General features: G+C 37.4%; 1 protein-coding gene across 2 annotated transcripts; it reads right to left on the bottom strand.

Moving 5' to 3' along the window:
• On the bottom strand, positions 1–23,756 carry GOPC (golgi associated PDZ and coiled-coil motif containing). Of its 2 annotated transcripts, none has more exons than XM_083857361.1 (8): positions 23,338–23,756; positions 10,434–10,598; positions 4,722–4,897; positions 4,298–4,463; positions 3,004–3,099; positions 2,070–2,234; positions 1,228–1,408; positions 1–710 (listed from the first exon to the last, which is right to left on the bottom strand). In XM_083857361.1, the coding sequence occupies exons 1-8, from the start codon at positions 23,602–23,604 to the stop codon at positions 592–594; spliced, it is 1,335 nt and encodes a 444-aa protein (XP_083713487.1). In that variant the 5' UTR covers positions 23,605–23,756; the 3' UTR covers positions 1–591. The 2 variants fall into 2 exon arrangements, with proteins under 2 accessions (XP_083713487.1, XP_083713488.1); XM_083857362.1 differs by lacking the exon at positions 23,338–23,756 and adding an exon at positions 19,036–19,092.
• Between the last annotated feature and the right edge of the window lie 80 nt (positions 23,757–23,836).

Genomic DNA, 23,836 nt, shown 5'->3' with positions numbered 1-23,836 from the left:
TTTACTATTCTGAGGAAAAAAAAAAGAAAAAAAAAGGAAAAAAAAAAAAAAAAAAGAGGTGAAAGAGGTGTTTTTTAAAGTTACAGTTCAGAAATCCTGAATACAAAACACCTGGATGCAATGGAACTAGTGTCCCCCCCAACCTGTCTAAGGTTAAAGCATGTTTCGCACCAAACTGAACATCAGTTGTCCCTTTAAAACATCCAAGGGTCAAAATTAGGCTGGTCACACATTATTCTGCTTCCTTAGGGACATCAGTGAGATTAAAAGTGGAACATACTGAGGTTATCCACTTTAAAAATCCCATGCTTTGGTGGGACTACCCTTTTATTATTAGAAGAAATTCATTTCACATGCTGCGTGTTCGATAACTACTGCGCGTCACGCAAAAGACAGTTTTCCACATTTAGAATTGCTCACAATGAAGCCCTGAGGTAACCGCCTTTTTTCCAGGCAACAGTAATACAGTTCCTTTTGACAATTAATCATCTTTTTACAACCTACACTAGTATATGTAACTTTAAGCAGTCAATATTGATTAACAGCTGTTCCCAAAGATGGAATCTGTCCAGGTTTTGTTGTTGTTTGTTTTTAGGATAAAGACTCAGCAGAACGGGCTAATTTGGGTGCAGTGTCTTCTAAAGAAGCTTGAACTGAATTCCCCAGGTCGCCATTTTCATGTCCATCAATACTTGGCTTCTTATCAAACACTGCAAGTTAAAAAGAAAATTGATTTAAGGAAAGAAGGAATCTTGAGGACAGATCAGTGATCCTTGTCTCAAAAGCTGAAATGTTTGCTGAAATGACTACTAAAATTAAAGCAGATAGGTTTTTAGAACATAGTATGGCAGGAAAATAGGAACTGTTTCTTTGCTTTTCTGATTTAAAAAAATGTATCTGAAGAAACCACGAACATGAAGTGTGAAGGGGAATTAACAACTCCTAATCAGAGGTAGGAAAAGATAAGAATAAATTTGAATTTCAACCTTTGGGAAAAGATGACCATGAAAAGAGTTCATAAGTTAATTCAGTTAATTTAGTTGTATCTAAGTAAACCAGGGCAAACAGTGAGGGACCAACTAGATGAATTGACAGTCTATTAGTAGGTTAATTGAATTGTCAGCAGATTAATTTTACCATGAATATAAAAACAGTATTTTCCAGAAATTGGTTTGCATATTGAGACTTCAGAATTAAACTCCACGTAACACATTTTAGAAGGTTTACCTTGTGAAGGTTTGACATCCACATTTGCATCCTTCCTATTAGAATTTGAATTTGCACCTTCTTCCAATTCATCAAGGTATAAACGGTAACGGTGTCCACTCTCATCCTCATATTCTACGTTTTCATCATCCGAATCAACCTCTGGAGCAACGTACACTACTTCAAATTCGATTTCACCTCTCTAAAATACAGCCAAAAATACAAATTTACTTACTACTGCACAGCAACCCAAGATGAGCTAGGTCACTAAAACAAATACTTTTTACTGTTGTAAACACACTTACAGTTGTGTTGAATATTTTGGATAGGTATCTGCGTTAAGTTCTTACTGACTAAAGTAGAACAGCCCTATAGCTAAGCTTTGCCAAAACTACCCATATTTCTTATATGCCAGTATATTTCAAACAGTGATAAAGAGGAGGTTTTCTGATAAATTACGCACACCTGTTAACTGTCTAAAAATGGGAAGCAAACGAGGAAGAAGATTCCAGACCACAAAGCATATGAGAAATATTGTTGGGCTGGAGCTATTCAGTCATAAGACTAAAGCATATGTCACTAAATAGTTATTTCTGTGGGGCAATGTAATAAATTGATTTTCCTCAGCCGCACTGAATAATGAATTAGCCAATACATGTTTAACCGAACCACTACTGACACAGCATTTTTGTCCTTAAATTGCAAAACATAAGAGGATTAAGTGTAAGGTGATAGAGCCTCAAGAATCACTGTAACTTAGCATTACACTGTACTTAACAGGAAACATTAAAATTCAAGGTTATTCAACGGGCAGAACGCAGGAAGCACCTAAATGTGCCTATGGATAACAGGTCCAAACTGACCTGTTGGGAAAGAATAGTTACAGCTTCTTTATGCTTGGCATCTCTTAGATTAACTCCATTTACTGCCAGAATAGCATCACCAACATGCAGTCCTCCACATCGATCAGCAGGCTGCCCAGGATGAATTTCAGAGATCAGTATTGGAACACCATGCTCCTTCCCACCCTATTTTAGAAAAAATAAAGCAAATTTTAATTAACTGAGATGCCTTTTAATGTAAATTGACATTCAGATAGTAGTTCCTGAAGTGCTTATTTCAACTTCTATTTTAGAAAATTAGAAATCATTCTTCAAACAAAGAATGTTTAAGAATGTGTGAGCTGCTTCCCTTAATTCTTCTCCCCACAGAAGAATGGAAAATTTTGAATACGTACTCAAAGTCAAAGCACATAATTTTGAATACAAATAAAACTATAAAATCATATACAAACCAATGAAAAGCTGAAAACCTCACTAAAAAAAGCATATCACGCACCACATTGACTTGCAAGAAACAGTATTCATATTTAGAATAAAAGTGTAATAGTCAAAATTTTCAAATTTTGTTGCAAAAAGTATACACAGCTTTTGTTAGGTGAGAGATGCCAATACAGATACTTTAAAAACAGTTATAATCACAACAGCTGAGCTTTGGAAGTCAGGTCTCAGATTGTCTCTTCTAAATACTTACACCTGGAATGACCACTGGCTAATCTGTTAACATGTCTATACCCTACACAGAAGTCAAAATCCTAAGTTTAACATAAAGTAGCAATTATCTATTTCCTAATCTATCAAAACAAGTCTCAGTGTTCTATGACCAGAATTATGGATTGGTGTATGCTTTTTTCTTTTGTTCTAACCACACATTTACTGATCCATGTATTTTACAGAAAAAGAAATACAAAATTGAATTGCTGCTTCTGTGTCATAGAAAATAAATGGAAATATTTACTGTGATAGAAATTCCTAATCCTTCATGGTCTTCTTTAACTAGCAAAACTTTTCTGATTGGACCAACACCTTGACTCTTCTTTAAGGCATCAGGATCCTAGTTTGATAAAAGACAAACACGGCATAAACATAAATGTGTGACCAAAAACTGATGCATTTCAACATTCTGGGTTCTTGTAATTATATACAGGCAGGGTTATGAGCAACAGAGTTTTAAACTAGCTCCAGCCAGGACAAACTTAAGAGTGCCCCTTTACAGAAAGGGAACGAAATCAGAAAAGATTCCTCATTATGCACCCCTTATGAGAATAATTATTTCAACTACTTCACTGCTGATTAAGTTCTGCACAACACAGAACTTAACTTCAAAAGAAGGAAATCAGTCTCATATTAAAAATACTAAGGGACTACACAAAGAAGTGCTGATCACTGCAGAAATGTTATATGATGTAAACTCATCTTAAAAGTAACAAAAGGACAGAAGATGATGTCATATACTCCCAAGGAAGAGGTTGCTTGCTTGAGTTTATTTTTACTGTAATAAAAATAAACCACACCAAAAGCCATTGAATATAAATCTAAAAGAGAGACTAAATAAATCAAGGTTTGTTTTTTCCTTTTGTTAAGTCACTGACGCCATTATGCATACCTTTAAAACCACAAATACATATATTTGTCCACCAGTGTTTTATATGCAATTAGCAACACAAGCAGGAAGACCCATCTGACCAAATAAGGTATTTAGAACATATCAAAGTAAAGCACTTTGCTGAAAATGTCTGGGTTTCTGTACTGAACACTGGGGTGATTAACAGGACTGTGCCAAGCTGGGTGAGTTCTACCAAAGATACCCAGAGTGAAATGCTGTTTAAAGGTTTTGTTTTAAAAAGTACCTTTAGGAGGAAAAAAACTAACTTACAAATAATCATTTTACAGAGTGTAAATTTATCTAGCCTTTCAAAAGAAGAAATTAAAATCAATTTCAGTTCAATCTAATGCTACAAACTTTATTCTTGGTTTTTGTAAATAAGTTAGATTACATTGTGAAACCTAAGTTACAAAATTCTGCTGTTAAATTTGTGTTCCTAGGTAAGTCAAATGAATTGTATCATTTTCCGTGGTCATTTAGAGGGATATGCTATTCAGCATGGAACAGTCCTTCAGCATACAAAAGAACAACATATATACAAGTGATGTATGAAAAAAACACAACACTGAAGTGAAAACAATCACAGAGATGAAGAAGTAACTCATGCCTGGAAATCATGGAGGAATGGCTCATCTTTTCAACTTACATGTCCTGGTGGTGCTTGCATTGGCCGTTTGAGATCATTGCGACCTCGACACGCCCTAATAACAGTTTTGTGGCGGTGAAGGTGTATTTCTGCTTCCAGCTGATTCCACAGCTTGTCGTGAGCCGGTCCTTTCATATCCCGGCCCAGTAACTGAATCTGCTGGACCCTACATAGTGACAAAGAGAGGAAAACAATGAAAAAGCAATGCACTGTAGGACTGACACACTGTGTGGCTACAGTATATGATCACATAGCAACCAGAGCAAGAACCCTGGGGATTTTTGTTCTTCCTTTTGTTAATTAACTGGAAACACAAGACTTTTCCTACTTAGTCTTAACCTTGAACCTGCCTCTGGGGATGCAAAGGAAGGAAACAACAACAGCAAACATCTTATTCTAGGGGACATGGACTGACTTCACATACCTTCCAGCTAGCTCCTTATCTAAATACTTGGCTGCCAATCTTGCTCCATAAACCTCAGCCTGAAGCACAGCTATGTGTCTACGGAGGGCTTCATTCTCCTTCCTCAGCAACTTCACCTCAGCTTCCAGCTGAGCTTCTTTCACTTTTTCCTTCTTGTTAGCTTCAAGTTCTCTCTCCTTTACAATGAGAAAAAAACCAAAACAAACCATCAAACAAGAAAAGAATGTTAAAAAGCTTTTATCCAAGTTAATAATGAAAGAACACTTACTGTTTCTGCATATACAATCTGAATTTATTTTCCTGTGTACAAGACACGCATGCAGGAAAAGAAATTAAAAAAAAAAAAAAAAAAAAAAAAAAGAAAGAAAGCAGGGGTTCGGGCACTACAGCTAGTGGTTTGCATACTAACCTACACAAAGGTGGCAAAATTTAAATAGCCTGAATATCATCCTTGCATTTTCTTGTCTTGCAAATAGGAGATTCAAAGTTAAGCAATACTACTTTTAAAATTAAAGAGTATCTATGAAGCTACTAAATATTTCAATTTAACTAAATTCTTAAACTATTATTATGATGATGATAACATGGAAACGTCAGTCCGTATGGCCTTAAAATGACAATGATTTTCATGCAAACAACCAAGAAATGTCCAGCCAGAGACATTTCCAGATTAGAGTCTGAAGACCACATAAATAAAGCCAAGGATTCTACACATGAAGATGCCCACCCTGACAAAACTAAAAGAAAATTAGTGCAAAATTAAAAAAAAACCCAACAAACAACAACCAAACAAAACAAAGCCAAAACCCACACTAAAACAACACTTTAAGCAAGCTATCTCCCTGTGCCTCACTCCCTGAAAAAGGAATTATGGACATATAAATTAGTCCCACATTGCTCCATCCCAAACGTACAGAAACTGCATGGTCATTACCTTTTCTAATACCAGGGTACTGGTGCAAAAAGAATTAGATTGCCGATCTACAAAACCTACTTTAAGGAGAGTGTGCCTGATAACTTGTATCTTTTATATCTTGCTCTGCATCCCCTTTACAAAGTAGGGGAAAACTCCCACCACAAACCAGGAAAATAGTAAAGGGTCTAATACTGTTTCCTTTTAAAATGGCTGTCAACTGAAACAGCAATAAAAATTAAGTTCACCATAATGCATTTTTGAAGACATCTGGAGTACCCAAAAAACCCATTCTCTGTACCTCTACCAATTACATTGTTAAACAAATAAAACCAAGGAGTGCTACTAAAGAAGCAACAGGACAGATACAAAATTTTACAGAACTGGCAAGACAAATCTGTTATCAAATTGTGCATTTGCCATTCACTATTCCAAGCCTGGATATAAAACCATTAATATGGTTGATATTATCACATTTGAGAAATGACACAACATTGGTCCTTTCAAATGGAGTTACTTTCACAACAGATATATGGAAGCATTTACTGACTTTGCCAGAAAGTAAACTCTGAATTTGATAGACTCTGCTACCTCTCTCATCTGTTAAATACTTTTATCAGTTTAGAAGAAGAGAGTACACACCTATGTACATGTTGGTCAAGAATTGCCCAGCACAGTGCTCAGGAGAAGCAGCTCAAAGATTGCTTGAAATCACTGGCATCTCACTTCCTGCAATTCCCATGATGACCCACCTTCAGATCAAGTTTGGCTCTATAGGCATGTTAGAAAACATGTCACACAATGCCACTTCTCCTCTCTGGCCTTTGGGTTGGAGTTGTCATGTGAGAATGACTCTGCAGCAAACCTCTTTCTGAACTGCAGGATCACTCCTAAGCCAAGAATTATGACTAATCTTACATTTCAAGAACAAGAGTTTCTAAGATTATACCAGTTTTTATATTATTATTTTGGTCTTGGGCTATTTTCATTACAAGAATCCAAGAGCGCCACCATGCTGTGTTGTCTCTGCCACACACTTGAGGAGTAGAAGGGTCACAGTTCAGATCGAACGCCTGTTTTACAGCAGCTACAAAGTCTGTATACAAATACAGTGTTCCTGTTAGCTCTGTTCCTATTGTCAATATTGCATTAAGGTGATCGAAATAGGAATATAGGCTCCCTGTTTGTCCACTTCTAGAACATCTTTTATTTGACAAATATAAAAAGACAAAGACTAGAATTTAAGATAAGCATATTCCAACCTCCCTCAGAAAAGTAAACTGCTGAAGTGATCAAAGATTCTTGATTACAACAGCAAATTTCATGCAGGAAGCCAAATGTTAGTTTCTATGTAGGGTCACTTTTAGTCATGCATTTTAAATGTCACACCTAAAATACAAGGCAAATGCAATCCCACAGAAGTGTTTTCTTCCTATTTTCTCAATTATTATGACTACTCTTTTGTGACAGAGGTGCAAAATTACACCCAGAAGCCAATCTTCTACGGACTGTCTCTCCAACTAATCACCACACAAATTTTAACACACACAAAAAAAAAAAAAAAAAAAAAAAAAAAAAAAAAAAAAAAAAAAAAAAAAAAAAAAATTTTAATAAAAAAAAAAAAAATTTAAAAGGTTTGCAATACAGAATCTCTGAAGATGTCCTGAAAGAGTATGTCCTGTTTTGAATGACTGTCAAAAGATTTGAAAAAAGTCTCAAAAATGTTTAAAGAAATCAAGGAAGTTAAATTAAAGAACAGTTTCATGTTTTTTAGTGTTCATAATATGGCATAGGTTCTGATAACAGAAAATGTATTTATGTATTTTCTGATGGCAATATTAAAAAAAAAAAGTTACAGCAAGGTTGAAGACTAAAGTTTACAGTTACCAGCTATCCTGTGGCTTTTCAAAAAACCAAATACTGAGTAATGATAACAAACCATGTAACATAATAAATGTAGAAAAGTTGTTTAAAAACCTTTCAAATCTATCACTGTGAAAAGATAAAAGTCATGTTTGCTTCACTTTTTCTTTATATCTATGTACTATTGAGTTCATATGCTTTTTGGCTGTTACACCAGCCAGTAAACCATATTAAATCATGCTCATGAAAAAAATATGAGGAAAAAAAGAGAAGCTGACAGGATTTTTAAAAAATACAACATGCAGAATACTTCATATTACACTCATAGATGTGCACAGTGTTTATCTTTTAGCAATTGTATAAAACCTCAACATTTTTTGAGATACTGCCAGAACAATGTTTCAGAACGTCAAGTTGCCAAAGTTGCCAGATATCACCCCAAACTAGCTGTAGCAATAATAAATAGAACACATACAGAATTAGGAAAGAGGGCATCACATCTAGAAAAGAAAAATTAAAATGCAAAGGAAATTCTTTACACAGCATCTTGCCAACTGTTGGGAAGAAGGAACAAGCCAGATCTGTTTTGCCAGTTTCTGAGGCCAACATATATATAAGTTGTTGCACAAAACAAAAGCACTGTTTAAACATTAAAAAAAAAAAAAGGCAATCAACATACTTACCATTTCATCCACAGAAAGGACAGACTTAAGACAGAAGAAAAGAGTTCCATAATTAGAGAAACAGGCAATAGGAACTTCGAGAAAATGCAAAAACATGAATTACTTACGCCAAAAGGACTCAAGTACACTGCAACAATTCTATTTAGCAACAATTTAGGTATTTTGCAGTGAAAATCATTAAAAAACTTATTAAAACTTAATTTTAGTGTAGTATTTAAAACAACACCTTCTCCTAAAATACCAAAAATACCAAGAATCTCTATAAAGAATAGCAAGATATACAATATACATGAAAGAAACAGAAAATCCATTCTGTCATATAAGAATTTACAGGTAATAGATTTTTTCCCTTTCAGAAAGAACATAATATGAGTTACAAGAGGGATATAAAGGACAGGCAGAAGTATCACAAAGGCAGCAAGTGCAAAAATGCAAAAAAACCCAAAAAACCAACTAGGCAACTTCATACTCTCACAAAAAGTTATTATGATTGCACTAAGAAGATTCTCCACTCCTAAAAACAGATCTGGCCTAAACTACACAATTATCAATTGCTTAGCAATCTAAACATTTCAAATGTCCCAGCTCACCACTATGTACAGTTTTACAGATTACAGAGTATACATTTATGCTAAGAGTCTAAAGAGTCTACATACAAAACAAGAGTGTCTGTCCCTCAAGAAAGCAGGAAGTCAGCTAGTAGAGCTTTATTTCCCCATTGCACATTCTGTTGACACAATTCTTCTTTGCCCTCAGAGACTTTCTGGGTGCCAGAAGGTCAGCACGAGTTCCATTTACCCAAACATCAGAGGTCCCATTTTATTGTCATTTAAGCAGCCTCAGCTTTGCTTGTTCTAGCTTTGCAAACTTTCATAGCTCTCTTTATCTAGAAGAGTTTAAATTGAGCTTCTGTCCCTTAAAGCTATGAATTCCCTAAAGACAAAGTAAAACAAACTCAAAACACTAGTCCTCACACTTATAAAAAGGAAAAACTAAAGGAAATTAAGCAGAGAATATCAGTCTAAGGTGTTAAGTTCAATTTGAACACAGATAAACCTGAACCAATGCATGTAAAATGTATTTAATGGTCACCTGTGGGAAAAGGACTGCTGTCAATAGCTTGGAAATTTAATATACCTTTAGAAACCATTTATAACAAGGTAACAAGAAACTTAAAATGCTTTGAAGTATTAATCTCTGTGTTAGTCAGAAGTTAAGTCTAACTAAGAAAATTTGGGGACCAAACTCATTCACAGTGATGTGTTAACTTAAAAATTTTTCTACATGTAAACCTGCAGCTTAAAACTTACAAAATGCTGATGATATTTAACTAATTTATTTAAAAGCCATGAGAATTATTCAGAGCTCTAAATAATAATTTAACCATAATTCAATACAGTATAAATTATGTGTGAACAATCCAGAAAACGCTGCTCTTATACTGAATATACAACTATGTAGCCCTAGGAAGACAGCTCTAATCAATAACAGCTTTTAAATCTGAAACACAAAGAATTCGGGCTACTCCTGTTGTTCAGTGATTAGCCTAGATATCCTTTAAAACTTATAGTCTACTACTGTGTTTTACTGTACATTAATTAATGGGACAAAATAGCAAAAGAGACTAACTTAATGTTCCACATATGTTGGGAGTAGATATTTACAACAAAACTGTGAAGCAATTTTAGAAAGTCAGAGATGACTTTGATTCATACCACCAGTTAGAAACTCCAGGTATGCAACACTACATTTTTAATTTACAAAGTCACAGTATTAGAGCCTGATGTGGTGTGGCCAGTAACAAGGCAGTCTGTGCTTGGGCTATCAGTCAATGTCAACTAACTGCAGAGATTAATTGTTGTTAACTTCTGATCAGCTTTGTCAAGGTCTGAGTTTTAAAAAAACATGTGGTTTATTGAATGCTTCCATTACAGTCTTCTTCTGCTATCTCTTGCAACTTCAGTCTTCAGAAAAGCTTTATAATCAAAAAAACATTTTCTTTTTTACTTTCAGAAACCACTAAAAATGGTTTATTTTTTAAAAACTTCTTAAATCATTATTTTTTATTCTGCTATTACTTATCTTATTTTTAACGGCTGCTAACAACCAACTCTAAATGTTATTTAAAAGCAAAAAAGTTGATATTTTTAACATGAAAATATGTAATCAGCTTATTCACACCTTCCAAGGAAGAACTCCAGCCAGGAGTGGGAGAAGATTAATATAATCCCATACTCAAGTTGCCACACTCACCAGTTTTGCCTTAATAGCCCCAGAGTCAACATTCTGACCAGTCTTGGCATGTAGCTGAAGCTGAACAGCGTGGAGCTGCAAAAGCTGATCGTGCACTTCCTTCTCCAACACTGCTTTCTCTGCCTGAGTTTCTGTCAGTTCAGACTTCAGATCAACCAGCTGCGCCTGTGAAGACACAATCCATCACAGAAATGAGAGCAAGGATTAAATGGGGTCACCACAACTGGGACACGTAATAGCATTTGCTGGTACATGAATGCTACACATGGTGTAATACAGGTTAAGAACACCTGCTGTCACTCATTCCTCTGTAGCACAGCTAAAACACTGGATCATTTGTAGTATTTTCTCCTCACCTTGAACAAAATTCATACAGCCACAGAACCAGCATCAAATGACCATACTGCCAAGAGTAGCAAGAGCTGAGCTTTCCCTCATGCAGACAATGGCATGTGATGCTCATGTCCACTCTAAAACAAGGCAATGGCATTAAACCTAAGTAGAATTTACACCCATAGCAATGTAAATACAATTTTAAATGGTAAAATTATTAAATCTTACTGAAAAAAATTGCTCAAAGTAATGACAATTATTTACCCAATGTCAAAGTCAAATAATCCTATTTACATCTGTTATATTTTCAACAGTTTAATTGAAATAGCAAATTAGTTAGGTAAACCAGGAGCCATGAAATGCCCCTAAATGCGTATGTAGAAAACAAGAAGTAGTTATTAACTCCTGAAAAAAGTGTTTTGAAACATTTTTAAAAGAGTTTTCATATAGAGTTTATGTTACAAAGCAGAAATCTGTAATGACAGAACAAATTCTAACATGTTTACAAAGTTACTTGTTATCCACCTTCACTTAGCATTTTATAAGATAAGTTACATTTAGATAAGCTTTAAAGCTACTAATTGCCAAAAAAACCCACAGAATATGATTTCAGGGGGTTTTTTAGGTAAATTCCCAGAGTGTGTTTTTGCATCCAGAAGATTTGGAACTGAAGACGAAAATGAAAAAGTGACTAATTCTTTAAAAATGCCTTCTCATATTAAAGCCGGGTATTTTAGGTACTTTAACAACATTATACTAACATTCAAATTAACAGTGAAACTCAAGTTGCAAGGCAACTTAGTATAAAATGTTTGTATCTGTTAATGAAAAAAAGGCAAGAAGGATTTGACTATCAGTGGGGAGGACTTACTGGGTCTAACTTCAGGTAGGTATTTTAGATGGAAAGCCTCCTCAAGCTTCCACAGTAATTCAGAGATAAGCAGGGACTTCCAGAGGTGATTCAGAGGACCCAGAGCACAACTGATGAGATGGATCAAGCCAAGCTCCAGCGTGGGGCTGCCAAGAACAATCTCCCTCCCTGCCTCTTGGTTATGCCCTTTAGTCCCACATCTCTGGGACTGAGCAGAGCAGAACTCCCTCCCCCCGGCCCTTGAGGCAGAGCCTCAGCAGATGAGGACAGCACTCACTTTTTGCCAAAAAAATGGAGCTGCATGCATTTTCACCTTCCAACTGCCAGAATGGCAAAAAAAACCTTGAAAAATTTGCAAACCCTTGCAGAACTCTAAAGCAGAAATTGCCTTTTACAGTAAGATGACATTTAAAATACTATAAAGCCAAATAATTTCAGAGAAATAAGTTGCTTACAAAGCTGCATTGTTGTCCTCAGTGACCAGCCACAGTTCAAGTCTCTGCTGTGGTTTACCCACCCTCTAACAAAAGCAGACACACCTGAACTAAGACAGCAAATGAAAATATCACCAGTATAAAAGCTGATGACACAGTACAGAGCAGGTAACAAAGACCTTAATAATGAAGGCACAGTTTGACCCAGTCATAATTTCACATTACAATAACAATATTTTGTTATTATTACATACTGAATATATTGAGCCTACTTTTTAAAAGAAGTACTGTCTTTCTCCTTTCTAACAGCTAACGTGCTGACTTTTATTGCTTTTTTATACACACACACATGCTCTCTCATCTACTCTAATTCAAAAGACCTGTAGAATGGCAAAGTGGCAGAACAGCTAAATGAGACCAATTTAATATTGTCCAGCCTCATCTAATAGAGAAGGGCAATCAGAGTTCCAGTGGAAAGAAAAAACAAGTTTATTTCCCTGTGCAAATAACAAAGCTGCAAGAATGATGACCACCAGATTTGCAGGGTGAATGATGCCCTGAGAGTACAAAAAAACTTGTCAAATGCATAATAAAAATTAAAAATAGTACTCTGCATATAACCTAACATTTAAATTCATATCCTGCTGTTTTAATCACAGAATCATTGAATTACATGGGTTGAGAATGGCCTGGGTTGAGAAGGACCTTAAAGACCTGGTTCCAACCCCTCTGTTTTGGACAGGGACACCTTGCACTAGACCAGGTTGCCCAGAGCTCCATCCAACGTGGCCGTGAAGACTTCCAGGAATGGGGCACTCTAGACAACCTGTTCCAGTGCATCACCACCCTCACAATAAAGATTTTTTTTCCTATTATCTAATCTAAACATACTCTCAGTTTGAAACCACTCCCCCTCATTCTGTCACTACATGTTCTTGTAAAAATTCCCTCTCCCACCTTCCTTGTCGCCTCCCTCCAGGTACTGCAAAGCCTGGATAAATAAACAGCACAAAATTTAAAAAAAAAAAAAAAAAAAAAAAAAGAGCAAAATGAGAAATGGTAAGAGCATATATCATGGAATTAATCTGTTTACACATTATGAAAAGTCATATATCTATCCCCAGGAACAGATGCAGGCACAAGAGTCACACCAAAATGCAAGCACAAGCTGCTTTCATATCCTGTGATCTACTATGAAAGCTGACAAATCTTTATATAACTTCACAGAAGTCCTGCCATTCTCAGCTTGGCCAGCTGACTTAATTTTCCTTTATATTACTCTTACCAGCACTGTTTTTTTTATCCAAATTCCCCCAATTTGTTATAAAGAAAACATATGAAAAGACTGTTGGAAATTCAACCTCTCTCTTCAATTTTGGAAGGTATTCAGTAAAAATCAGGGATGGGGCAGAGAGAGCAGATGAAATGATGAGCACAAACGAGGACTATCAGTAAGGCATTCCTTCCCATACCATTCACTGCACAAGGCAGGGCTCTGCAGGAAAAGATGGTGCCAGATAATATTATATTTCAATTTCCATAAACTTAATAGGATAAAATTTAGGATAAATCAATGCTGCACAAGCAACTGTACTCATCCTTTTATGTGGATGAACTCTCCAATAAGACTGTCAGAGAGAGATGCCATGTATTTTGCTGGTCACCTGCAACTACCCTAGAATTTGCAGAAAAGTCAGCTGAGGCAGAAGTTACAAACATCCACCCACAGGAGACCACCGAGCTTCATGGTTAGGTGAGTTCAGGAGGAGCCACCAAACGACAGAAACAGAAGAGAAACTTTGAACAGGGGACAATGAGGGGCAGAGGTTGAAGAGAAGGTAGTGTGTTCACTTTGATAGCGTCCTCTTAACTGTAACTTGCTGATTCAGCCAAAAAAGGAACCCTTCTGGGCAGAATATCACTGTGCAGATCAGCAATTACCACTCATTAGCAAGAACCACACTGCAAGGTAACACCTTCATTTCTCCCTGCTCCCTCGTCTGTGTCTCTGTCCCAGCCAAAGCACAGCAAAGAGCACGACCAGACTGTGGTCATGGAAGCAGCATTTCATCATGAAAACCTACTCCTAGACCTACATGTATCAAGCAGGCAGGACATGAAGCCACTGCTTCAGATTATCGCCACAAGCTATTTCTAAATTCTAAATAAAAGTGTACAATTCAAGTAAACTAGAGATCTTGATCAAATTCACCAAACAGCAAAACTCAGCATTTATCTTCCACACAATCTAACACCCAGATGATACCAGAAAAATGGTTTAGAAAGGCTAACTAGACATTTAGTCAATTTTGGGACACATTTTTGCCATTCAGCATGTATTCTGTATTTCTCAAAGGTCTTAGAGCAATGAAAATTAAACACCTGTTTCAACTGAAATACCTCAAGAATTTTTAAACTACTCTTTTTATTCCCATAGGAGATAAAAGAAAAGAAATAATGGCATTAGGTAATTAATACTTCTTCCACAGAACATATCAAAATTAAAAAGAAAAACAAAAATCTCTAGGCAAAAGAGTCCAGACAATTTTTAAGCAACAGTTCTTATTTCCTGTTCAAGCAGTTACGAATAATCAAAAAAACATAAAATTAGTTTGTCACAATTATCTTATACTGAATATGTATTTTAAAGTGGCAATAAAATAAATGTCATCTTAAAGGCTGGGGTCAATTTCATTTATAGTCATGGAGTTTTTAGTCTTAACTAGTGTTTTTCATCAGGAGTCTTAGAACAAAATATTAGCATTTAAGCCTCTCTCAATTTATTTTTATAATATTTTTCATATGATGGTCTGAACTCTCATCTGTATATTTTTCACAGAAAAGTGACCATTAGTTATTCTAACAGAGTAGTTAGAATAACTAACCAAAAATAATTTATTTCTATTGGATCTCAGAGACACACGCAAAGATCTTATACTAAGTTTATACATTGTAAAGAACAATGTAGACCTTCCCTGAACAACTTACAATATAAATACATCAAGGGAAGGATGAGTAAATGTAACAGAGAAGTATAATTACAGAGGGACTTTTGCATAGAAGTGAAGAACAGGAAGCAGACATGCTAAAACCACAAGTTACACACGACTGCTCAGAAGCATCACTGCTTGAATGAGGCACTAGAAGATGCCAATACTACAACCTCTGAAGAGCTAAACCATGAGGGAGAACACACAGACACTGAGAAAACTTCAGAAAGTGGGATGATGCTGACTTACATGCCATGGTGACAGGAAATAAGCTCCACCACTGATAGGGAAAGCAGTTGCAGGGGGTGAGGGGCAAACTGAGAGAGATGGCATCATTAGATAAAGTAACGACGAGTTTAGCTCTGGACAAAGCTTTTTCATTTTCTGAGCTATCACTGCAGTAATTTCTGCTACATGGACAAGAGTTTCATTTGAGCAAATAGATATAAAAGATATCTGTGATTTACACATTGCCCAGATGTGAGCACTGAAAGTGGAGCCAAGCTGAAACTGGGAAGCGGGGCCACAGGCCTGCACACTACTAGGGGAAGACCACGGCATTATTCACCACACCGAATAAAAATGAGGAAGACCTGAACTACCTCAAAGTTTAATGGATGCACTTCTCGGTACATGAATTTCTAGCTCAAAAAAAAGTCTAAGCATAATTCAAACATAATAAAAAACCCAGATTTTTCAGCAAAGGGAAGCTAGAAAGTATCCATTACCAGCCTCAAGTGACTGAAAGTCGTAAGTCAAGTACTCATCAAATGCCTTCCGTTTTTGTTTCATTTCAGGCCTTTAGGGTACACCTAATTTATTCTTATGCCAAGCCTTCTAAACTAATAAAGGTGTGAAAACTGTCTTACTAAAGATTTTTTTTTCCACCATATAATCTCTGCCAGAAGCTAAGACTTACTTTCAGAATTTTTTAGTTACCTAAACAAGGCCATCTAGTGCCATCTTTTTATCTGTATGTCTACATTTCTCCCTATTTCACCTTCCTTCCCTCATTTGAACTGAATTAATTTTCAAGATACAAATGAATCTATTAAAGGGGTAGAGGTGTGTATCATTGAAGTTTCTATGACATACAACTTTTACACTAAACAGCTGCTAGTAGAGTGACAGATTAGAGCCCTTTCAGAGGGAGAAGTGGCAAGAGTCAGATCTTTAGCTAATTTGTTTAATCCACACAGAGAGAGAAGCCGACAGCCTGGTGTACAGGCAGCACACGTGCTGTTCTGAGCTAAAGACTGAGCTGCTGTCTCGTGTCCAGACAACTAACCAAAAAATGTAGGGATGAAAAGGCAAAGGAAAGGATGCTGTGATGTGGGAACTCCCAGATCATGCAAGGGAACAGGAACTGCCTGAATCAGAAGGTCTTAGCGACTTGAGAAAGCGCTCAAGCACTTCCTATCCCCAAAATCATGAGACTTCCAAGCTCCATTGATTCTGCTACTAATAAAACACCTCTGGTGTGTATATATATATTTAATAGCTAATTTTAAAGGACAGGTCCTTATGTATCTTGCTATGGGATCAAATCAAAATTCACAGACAAATCAAGTTTATGAGGTGCTTTTATTTCCTCAGTGCCACGTCCTTATGTAATTTATACAAGACTCTATAAATTTTACCCACATATGCATTTATGTATTTCAATATTCACTCCTGATCAGGACTATTAACCTCCTGATTTAAAGGCTGCAGGACCCAGGATCATGAAACACAACAGAACACACTACAATGCTGCAAATACCCTGTGCCTTCTGTCCCAGCATATGCACAAAAAAGCAGTATAAATATCAAGGTATGACACTAGAATATTTGCTTACCATTTCATTCTGATGGCATTTTTTTTGAAGACAGAAATGTCATTTAAAGGCAAACGCAGGTAAAAAATTTAAAATCTTTAATTATGCTTTACAAACAATAAGATCATTATTCCTTAGTGTTCCCATAACATTACACAAGTGCAGGACAGAAAACAATTTTTCAGAACACGACAGCTGCAGCTCCTACAGCCTGCAGATACACACACACTCAGACATCAGATCCACAACAGAGCCTGGCCTGCACAGCCCAAATACTGCCAAGATTTCATCAGGTCCCCTAACTTGGCATCAGCCCCTTGATGTGAAGTAGCCAGAGCTCTTAATTATTACATTTCACTAATTCCTTGAAGAAAGGATTGTCTCCATTATCTCACCAGTATCACTTCACCACTCTGCCTACAGCTCTCCAAAAGACAAGAACATTCTACTCTTCCTCAGCCTCGACTATTTGATTCTTCCTGTCTACTACTAAGCAGCATTTGCTGCAATTTGTCACACAACCCTATTAAGTTTAATGGACTGCTCCGAATGAGAAACCAAGGAACCGAGCAGAGCCTGTTTTATCTCATGGTGCTCCCCACAAAACTAAACAATGTGACAGCGCTGCACAAAACGAGAGTCTGAATAGATGACACATCTGGAAATTGTATTTTTTTATGATAACGCCCTCCCTCAGTTTCACCACAGTGCTTACCACTTGTCAAAGATGAAAATATTTCAAGATATTATTGGAAAAGACTGTACTTACAGATTATTAGATTATATTAAAAGCCTTTATTTTGTTATTATTGTGACCCGAAAAAGGACCTTTGTGACTTCAATTTTTTAGCTAATGCTAAATTTAACAAAACAGTCTTTTTATCATGTGGCTAGTAAGAACATGAACAACAAAATTTATGACTAATGACTCCCTAAATAAACAGTATGGTAGTGCAGCTATGTAAGTAGTCTTAGTAAAAATGCAGTGCATGACACTGAAGACACAAATAAATCACATATCAATTTAATCCACTTTTCTTATGTCCCATACAGAAGACAAAGGAATAAGACAAATGAGTTGCTCCATTTCTCAGGCTCTATTCTAGTCCTGACAGAACATTCAGGGTCAGCAAATTAAAAGGCTGCAAAGCAACACTCCTACATTTTTATCTTCTCTCTTGAAGATCATTCTGGACATTTAATTATCTGCACACTTTTCCTCCCAACAATTAAAGGATAAATAATAATACCACGCTTTAAATAAAGCATCTTAAAATTTTGGTTTCCATTACATAAATGAATACATCCACCAACATTCTTACACCTGCGACTGACCTTTTTCACCTCTATCATTAAAATACCAGCTACTGTTTCTTGTGACTGTTTTACTTTGTGCTTGACTCTTATTCTGTTTAGACCTACTTACAGAAGAACAACTTTTTCTTTTAAATTTTGCTGACAGGGACAAAATTCTGACTTCCTCACAATGACTATTTTTGTCAGGTTGCTCATGCTTCTAGCTGCCTATCAGGAAGACATAAATCTGTTCTTAGAAGTCATATTGATAGTTTTATTATTGTCATTATTTTGAAATCCATACTACCTATGCAATGTAACTCAGTAAAAAAACCTAAGAAATATAAACTAATATACTGATTTCCTTTCACTTTCTCTTTGGCAGCTCCCAACAAATGAGACAGAAAAGGAAAACACTTTGCCACATACATACTGAAAATTAAGTAGGCTAGTTAAATTTGTATAGAAGTATATAAGCTTCTGATATGGGAAATATGAATTAAGTACAGGCATAATTATAATTAGAAAGGGCATAATGATTCTGATAGAAGTTATATGTATCACACTAATGACAACTTAGTATATAAGCTGACTGGAAAAATGCATGTAAATCTATATTTCCTGAATATGTGAAAAATGCTCACATTTTAGGATATCAAATTAGCTGGACCAAATCTTACTCCACTGATATTTCAAAATAACATACTCTATCTAGTTCCAACAGATTTCCATTCCAAAAGAGAGAAAGTATTAAAAGTCCAATAAATAAAACAATGCTTCAGCAACTACTGGAAATATTAATGACATTTGAAAAAAGCAAATTAGCTATTTCAACTATTGTACATGTACATATATACATACCTCACATGGACAAAAATAGATCTTGGTCTTCAACAAGTTCATTTCTCACTACAAAATAAAGGAGAGAGGCAAAAAAAAAAAAAATCCAGACAGACCTTCCTAAGAAGGTGTCTGGTCCTACCCTGATTAAAGCACTGCCAAACAACAGAGCAGGACTGTACATCTGCAGTGTGTCCCATAGGACGGAGTTGGATACTTATGGAAAGTCCCCATACACATAAAGCCACTGCATTTAGCTTTTCTAATTTGCAACTGGGGCTTTGTATATATACACCTTCATATTACCCACATCATTCTATATGTGCTTTAACTGAATAGGTTACAAGTTACGTACAGAAGAATTAGCTTATAGAAACATGCTGATTCCAACCTAATCATGGACATAAAACTAGATTTAACTTCTCAGACATACATGTTTTCCTTAGCTTTAGCACACACGCAGGCTTAACACATCTGCCAAGACACAGGGTGTGCTCCACCAAACATTCCTTTCCAGCTTGTTCATTTAAAATTGCAGAATCAGATTGGCAAAGCACCAGAGTTAAAGTCAAGCTCAGTTTTCACTGGCACATTGACCTATTTCTTCTATTTCTACAAAACTGAAGATACACAGAACTTTTATTTTTTTGAAATGGACATTTAGACAATGTCATAGTCAAGTGACAGTCAAACAGGAAAAACAAAACCTATGAACTGCTTCTCAGTTAAACATTTTCTAAAATCTCACACACTGACCACCAGCCTGCACCTGCTGATTTATATGGTTTTCCAACAGAGAGTCACAAAAAAAATCTCCTTTAAAATGTCTGCCACCAGTTCTAAAACTGAGATCCTCACTATCCTACTAACAAGATACACTTCTCCATTTGTTCACAGTGAATTGAGGCTGATCTCAGAAAAGACAGTGCCTTGTATTGCCAAACACCTTTTTTTCCTCCTCTTTGACAAGCTACTTAATTCAACTCTGTCCTACTGTGACCAGCAGGAAAATGATGAAAACAAATCCTCCCCCCAACACATCATTAGCTTAATTTAAGACTGCAAATATCATTATCACAGTAGTGGATTTATAAACTTTCACCACCCTAAGCACAAGTAAATTTATTTGCATACATCCCTGTGCATCTGAAATACCTTCAGGCTCCTTCTAAAAATAACCTGGCCCAGAAGTGCCAACAGAGAGCTGCCTCTTTGGTAACTACTGTCTTTGTGGAGCACTTCTTTCACTATCCAAGAACATCCTTCCTGCAATATTTTACCTAGACTCCTCTCTCTGGCAGTAGATATACAGCAAGATGGCAACAATTTTTTTTTGGGAAGCCCTAAAGCAGGAGCTTCCATCCACCAAACTTCAAGCTGTGCCTCTTAAAAGTGACTGTACCAATCACTTTATATGTATGAAGCTGACAAAGTGGATAAATCAAAACCTGAACTGCATTTCTTTATTCTTGCCTGCAATGTTATAATAAGACTCAATGATTTTGGTTGAGGAAATGGTATCTTCATACAGCAGAATGACATTCATAACTTTTTGTTGTTTTCCTTTATGAAATAATATTCTTTATTCAGTAATAGTCCAGTCAAATGCAGCTTCAGGAGTAAGCTTAGACAAACTTAGATTCAGTCCAAGTATTATTTTAATCCAAATAAAGGATTTATTTGTAGCATTTCAGTATTTCTAAAGATGGATCTACTTTATTGGCTTGAGTAAGTGTACCTAAGTAAACTATTAGAGAGGACATTTTTGTGACTGTGACAAAAGTTTTGTATTAAAATGTACAAGCAGTATAAAGTTACAATGGTGAGTTATTAAGAAACGATTGCAATCCGAAAAGTTATATGAAACACAATAACTTGCATTATAAAAAATAAGTAAAATCACCAATCACATCCTAAATGCCAGTATTGATGTTAGTGATTTCTTTCAAAATACATAATTGTTCTCTTTTCTATTGGTCACTGGGGCTTTTGACCAGAAATCTGTGCACGTAAGAAGACAAGACACTCATTTTCAACAGAGCAGCTCCATCTTTTGGAGATTTTAAATGGCAGCTTTCAAGTTTATGATTCCAATAAATATGAGGTCCTAAAATTAACAACCTTCAAGGCAATACTAGAGTCTTCTAAAGGTCTATTTGAAAGATAAAAACTCCTTTATATGTATGAGGCCTAATACTACTCACAGTAATAAAAATACTTTGCAAAGTTAGATTTTTATTCACTTCCAAAGCACTCAGTCTAGACTATCAGTACCATTTTTATCAAATAATTACCTCAAGCATGTAGATATACACAATATTTATGCCAATTATTGACAACTGTTAACTGGGCTCCTTTGCTCTTCAATTTCTAAGACATTTAGGCAGAGATCTTCAGTTCTTTAGGTGCTCCTGATGATTTCAATTAGATACAAAAAACCTTTCAGGATCTGAGTTATATAATTTCCTTTCTAAATATTTAAGCTTGAAACAGCTTTTCAAAGAAATCCATTCTCTTAAAATAACCTGAAAACTCACTTGGTTTACAGGCCTGTACACAACAACCCTCCACGCCTGTGCAATATGCAATTAATTCTGATTATCTACCAGAAACTCATAGATGTCATTTTACTATACCCATACTTAAGGAAGCCTACATTATAGGTTGGTACTGTATGTGTGTGTGTGTGTGTATATATATATATATATATATATCTTACCCCAATATTGAAACATATAAGACAGCATATCAACATAAACAGAGGAACATAAACATCACTACAGTAAACATTCTGGGGAAATAAAGAATGAGATGAAAAAAACTCCTAGTTTGACGAGATCTTTGTTCTACTCTGAAAAATCCTGCTCCTCTGTAAAATTCCACAGGTTCTTTTGCATAACAATGTCTTCATACCAGGAAGAAACCTGATTAAAACCAAAGACAATCTACTTTACTTCCTATTGAAAGGCACGCCTTCAGAAGAGCACATTACTGCCTGAAGACTCTAAAATTCTCTTCTTATAGTAAGTGCAACACAAAGGACTGAAAGAAGGGAATTCTGTCTATTGTAGCTCTTACAAAGCCCATATTTTCACGGTGTCTCAGAATTTCCCTTCTTACTCCTATACCCTTACGAGTTAAAAGAACAAACAATGGAAGTCTAAAAAGTATGGCCTACAAGAGACAAGGAAGAAAATGGAAGGCTTTAGTCCAGGGAAAACGTAACTGAGGAAGAAACATGAAAAGCCTTCTAATTGTAATTAAAAGACAAGAGGGCAGCTCACGTTCACACCTGCTGAGGACCCCACAAATAACACCTACTAAACCAGAGACACTCGGGTTGGACAGATATAAAATAACCATGAAGTTCTCCAGTCTCCTTCCAGAGCACTCCAGCTCCTCCACAGGCCCAAGGACCTGCAGCCGCCTCTCTGCAGCATCAGGAGCAGATAACTTGGCTCTGGCTTCTTTTCTCCCAGCTGGACTGAAACTCCCTATCAGGCATGAAGAAAATCTTCCAACAGGAAGGCCAGTTATTATTCTCCTCACAGAATATGTGACCCCTGCCATTATTTTCAGTTACTAAGCTTGGCAAAGAGCTATTTGATCCGCTTTGAAGTGTGAAGGAACAAGAGGACCTGTCAAAGTCCATCCCCAATCCACTTTTCTGTTTCCTTTACAAGGAAAAGAGGAGAAAAAAGAAGGAACAATGTCCCATTTTGACCACTGACTCTAAGCTTTAAGTACCTCGATCTCGTCTTTGTCCCTTCTTTTACAAGTTTTTCCAAATCCAAGGACCCTAGGAATCAATTAGGCTGGAAAAGAACTCTGGGATCACCAAATCCAACCTGTGGCCAAACACCACCATGGCAACCAGACTAAGTCTTTCCTTAAGCACCTCCAGAGACGGTGACTCCATCACCACCTTCGACAGCACATCGCAACGCCCCACCAGCCTTCCTGGGAAGAACTTTTCCTAACGTCCAACCTAAACCTCCCCTGGCACAGCCCAAGACTCTGTCCTCTCGTCCTGGCTCACTGCAAAGAGAAGAGCAGCCAGCAGCATCTCTTGCCCAAGACTCCTGCTTTCAACACCACCGAGAATCCTCTGGCACGCATCGCTCCACGCCAGAGCTGGAATTATCTAACCCAGAGGGAGGATGGCCGCGGCCAGGCCCCAATCCTAAAACGCGGGGCCTGGCGAACCCTCCCCAGACGCTCCGCGACAGGGAAGGAGCAGGAGGAAAGCGGAGGAGGTCCCCCTGTCCCCGGGGCAGGGCAGGGCAGGGCAGGGCCCCTCCCGGCGCCAGGGCAGCCCCTCACCTCCAGCTTGTGGTTGATCTGGGACACGGTCTGAGCCTTGTGGCACAGCTGGGCGAAGCACGAGCTCAGGCTCGTCATCTTCTGCCGCCCCTCGTAGGTGATGTCGGCCTGGTCGGGGTCGATCTCGCCCATCAGCAGGTCCACGTCTACGAACGCCTTGTCGAACTCCTTCTCCAGCACCTCCAGCCAGCGGAACATGGACACGCCGCCGCCCGCCGCCGAGCCGGCCGCGCCCGGATCGCAGGGACCGCCGCCCGCCGCCGACATGGTGCTGCCGCCGCTGCCGCTGCTCCCCTCACCCGGCACTGCCCGCGCCGCTACCGCTCCGGCTCCGCTCCCGCCCCGCAGGACGCGGCCCGGCCCCGCTCCGGCCCCGCTCCCGGGGCAGACACGCAGCGACGCGCGTGCGCCGCAGCCGCGGGGCCGCCTGGCGGTGTGGCAGGCAGCGCCGGCCGAGCGCCGAGCCACCGAGCGGGCCGCCCGCGCCGGCAGGGGGCGC

This window comes from Zosterops lateralis, assembly GCF_965231275.1.
Source record: "Zosterops lateralis genome assembly, chromosome: 3".
In the NCBI taxonomy this organism is placed as follows: domain Eukaryota; kingdom Metazoa; phylum Chordata; class Aves; order Passeriformes; family Zosteropidae; genus Zosterops; species Zosterops lateralis.
Note: the sequence above shows the minus strand (reverse complement) of the source record. Positions and strands in the feature narration are given on the sequence as shown.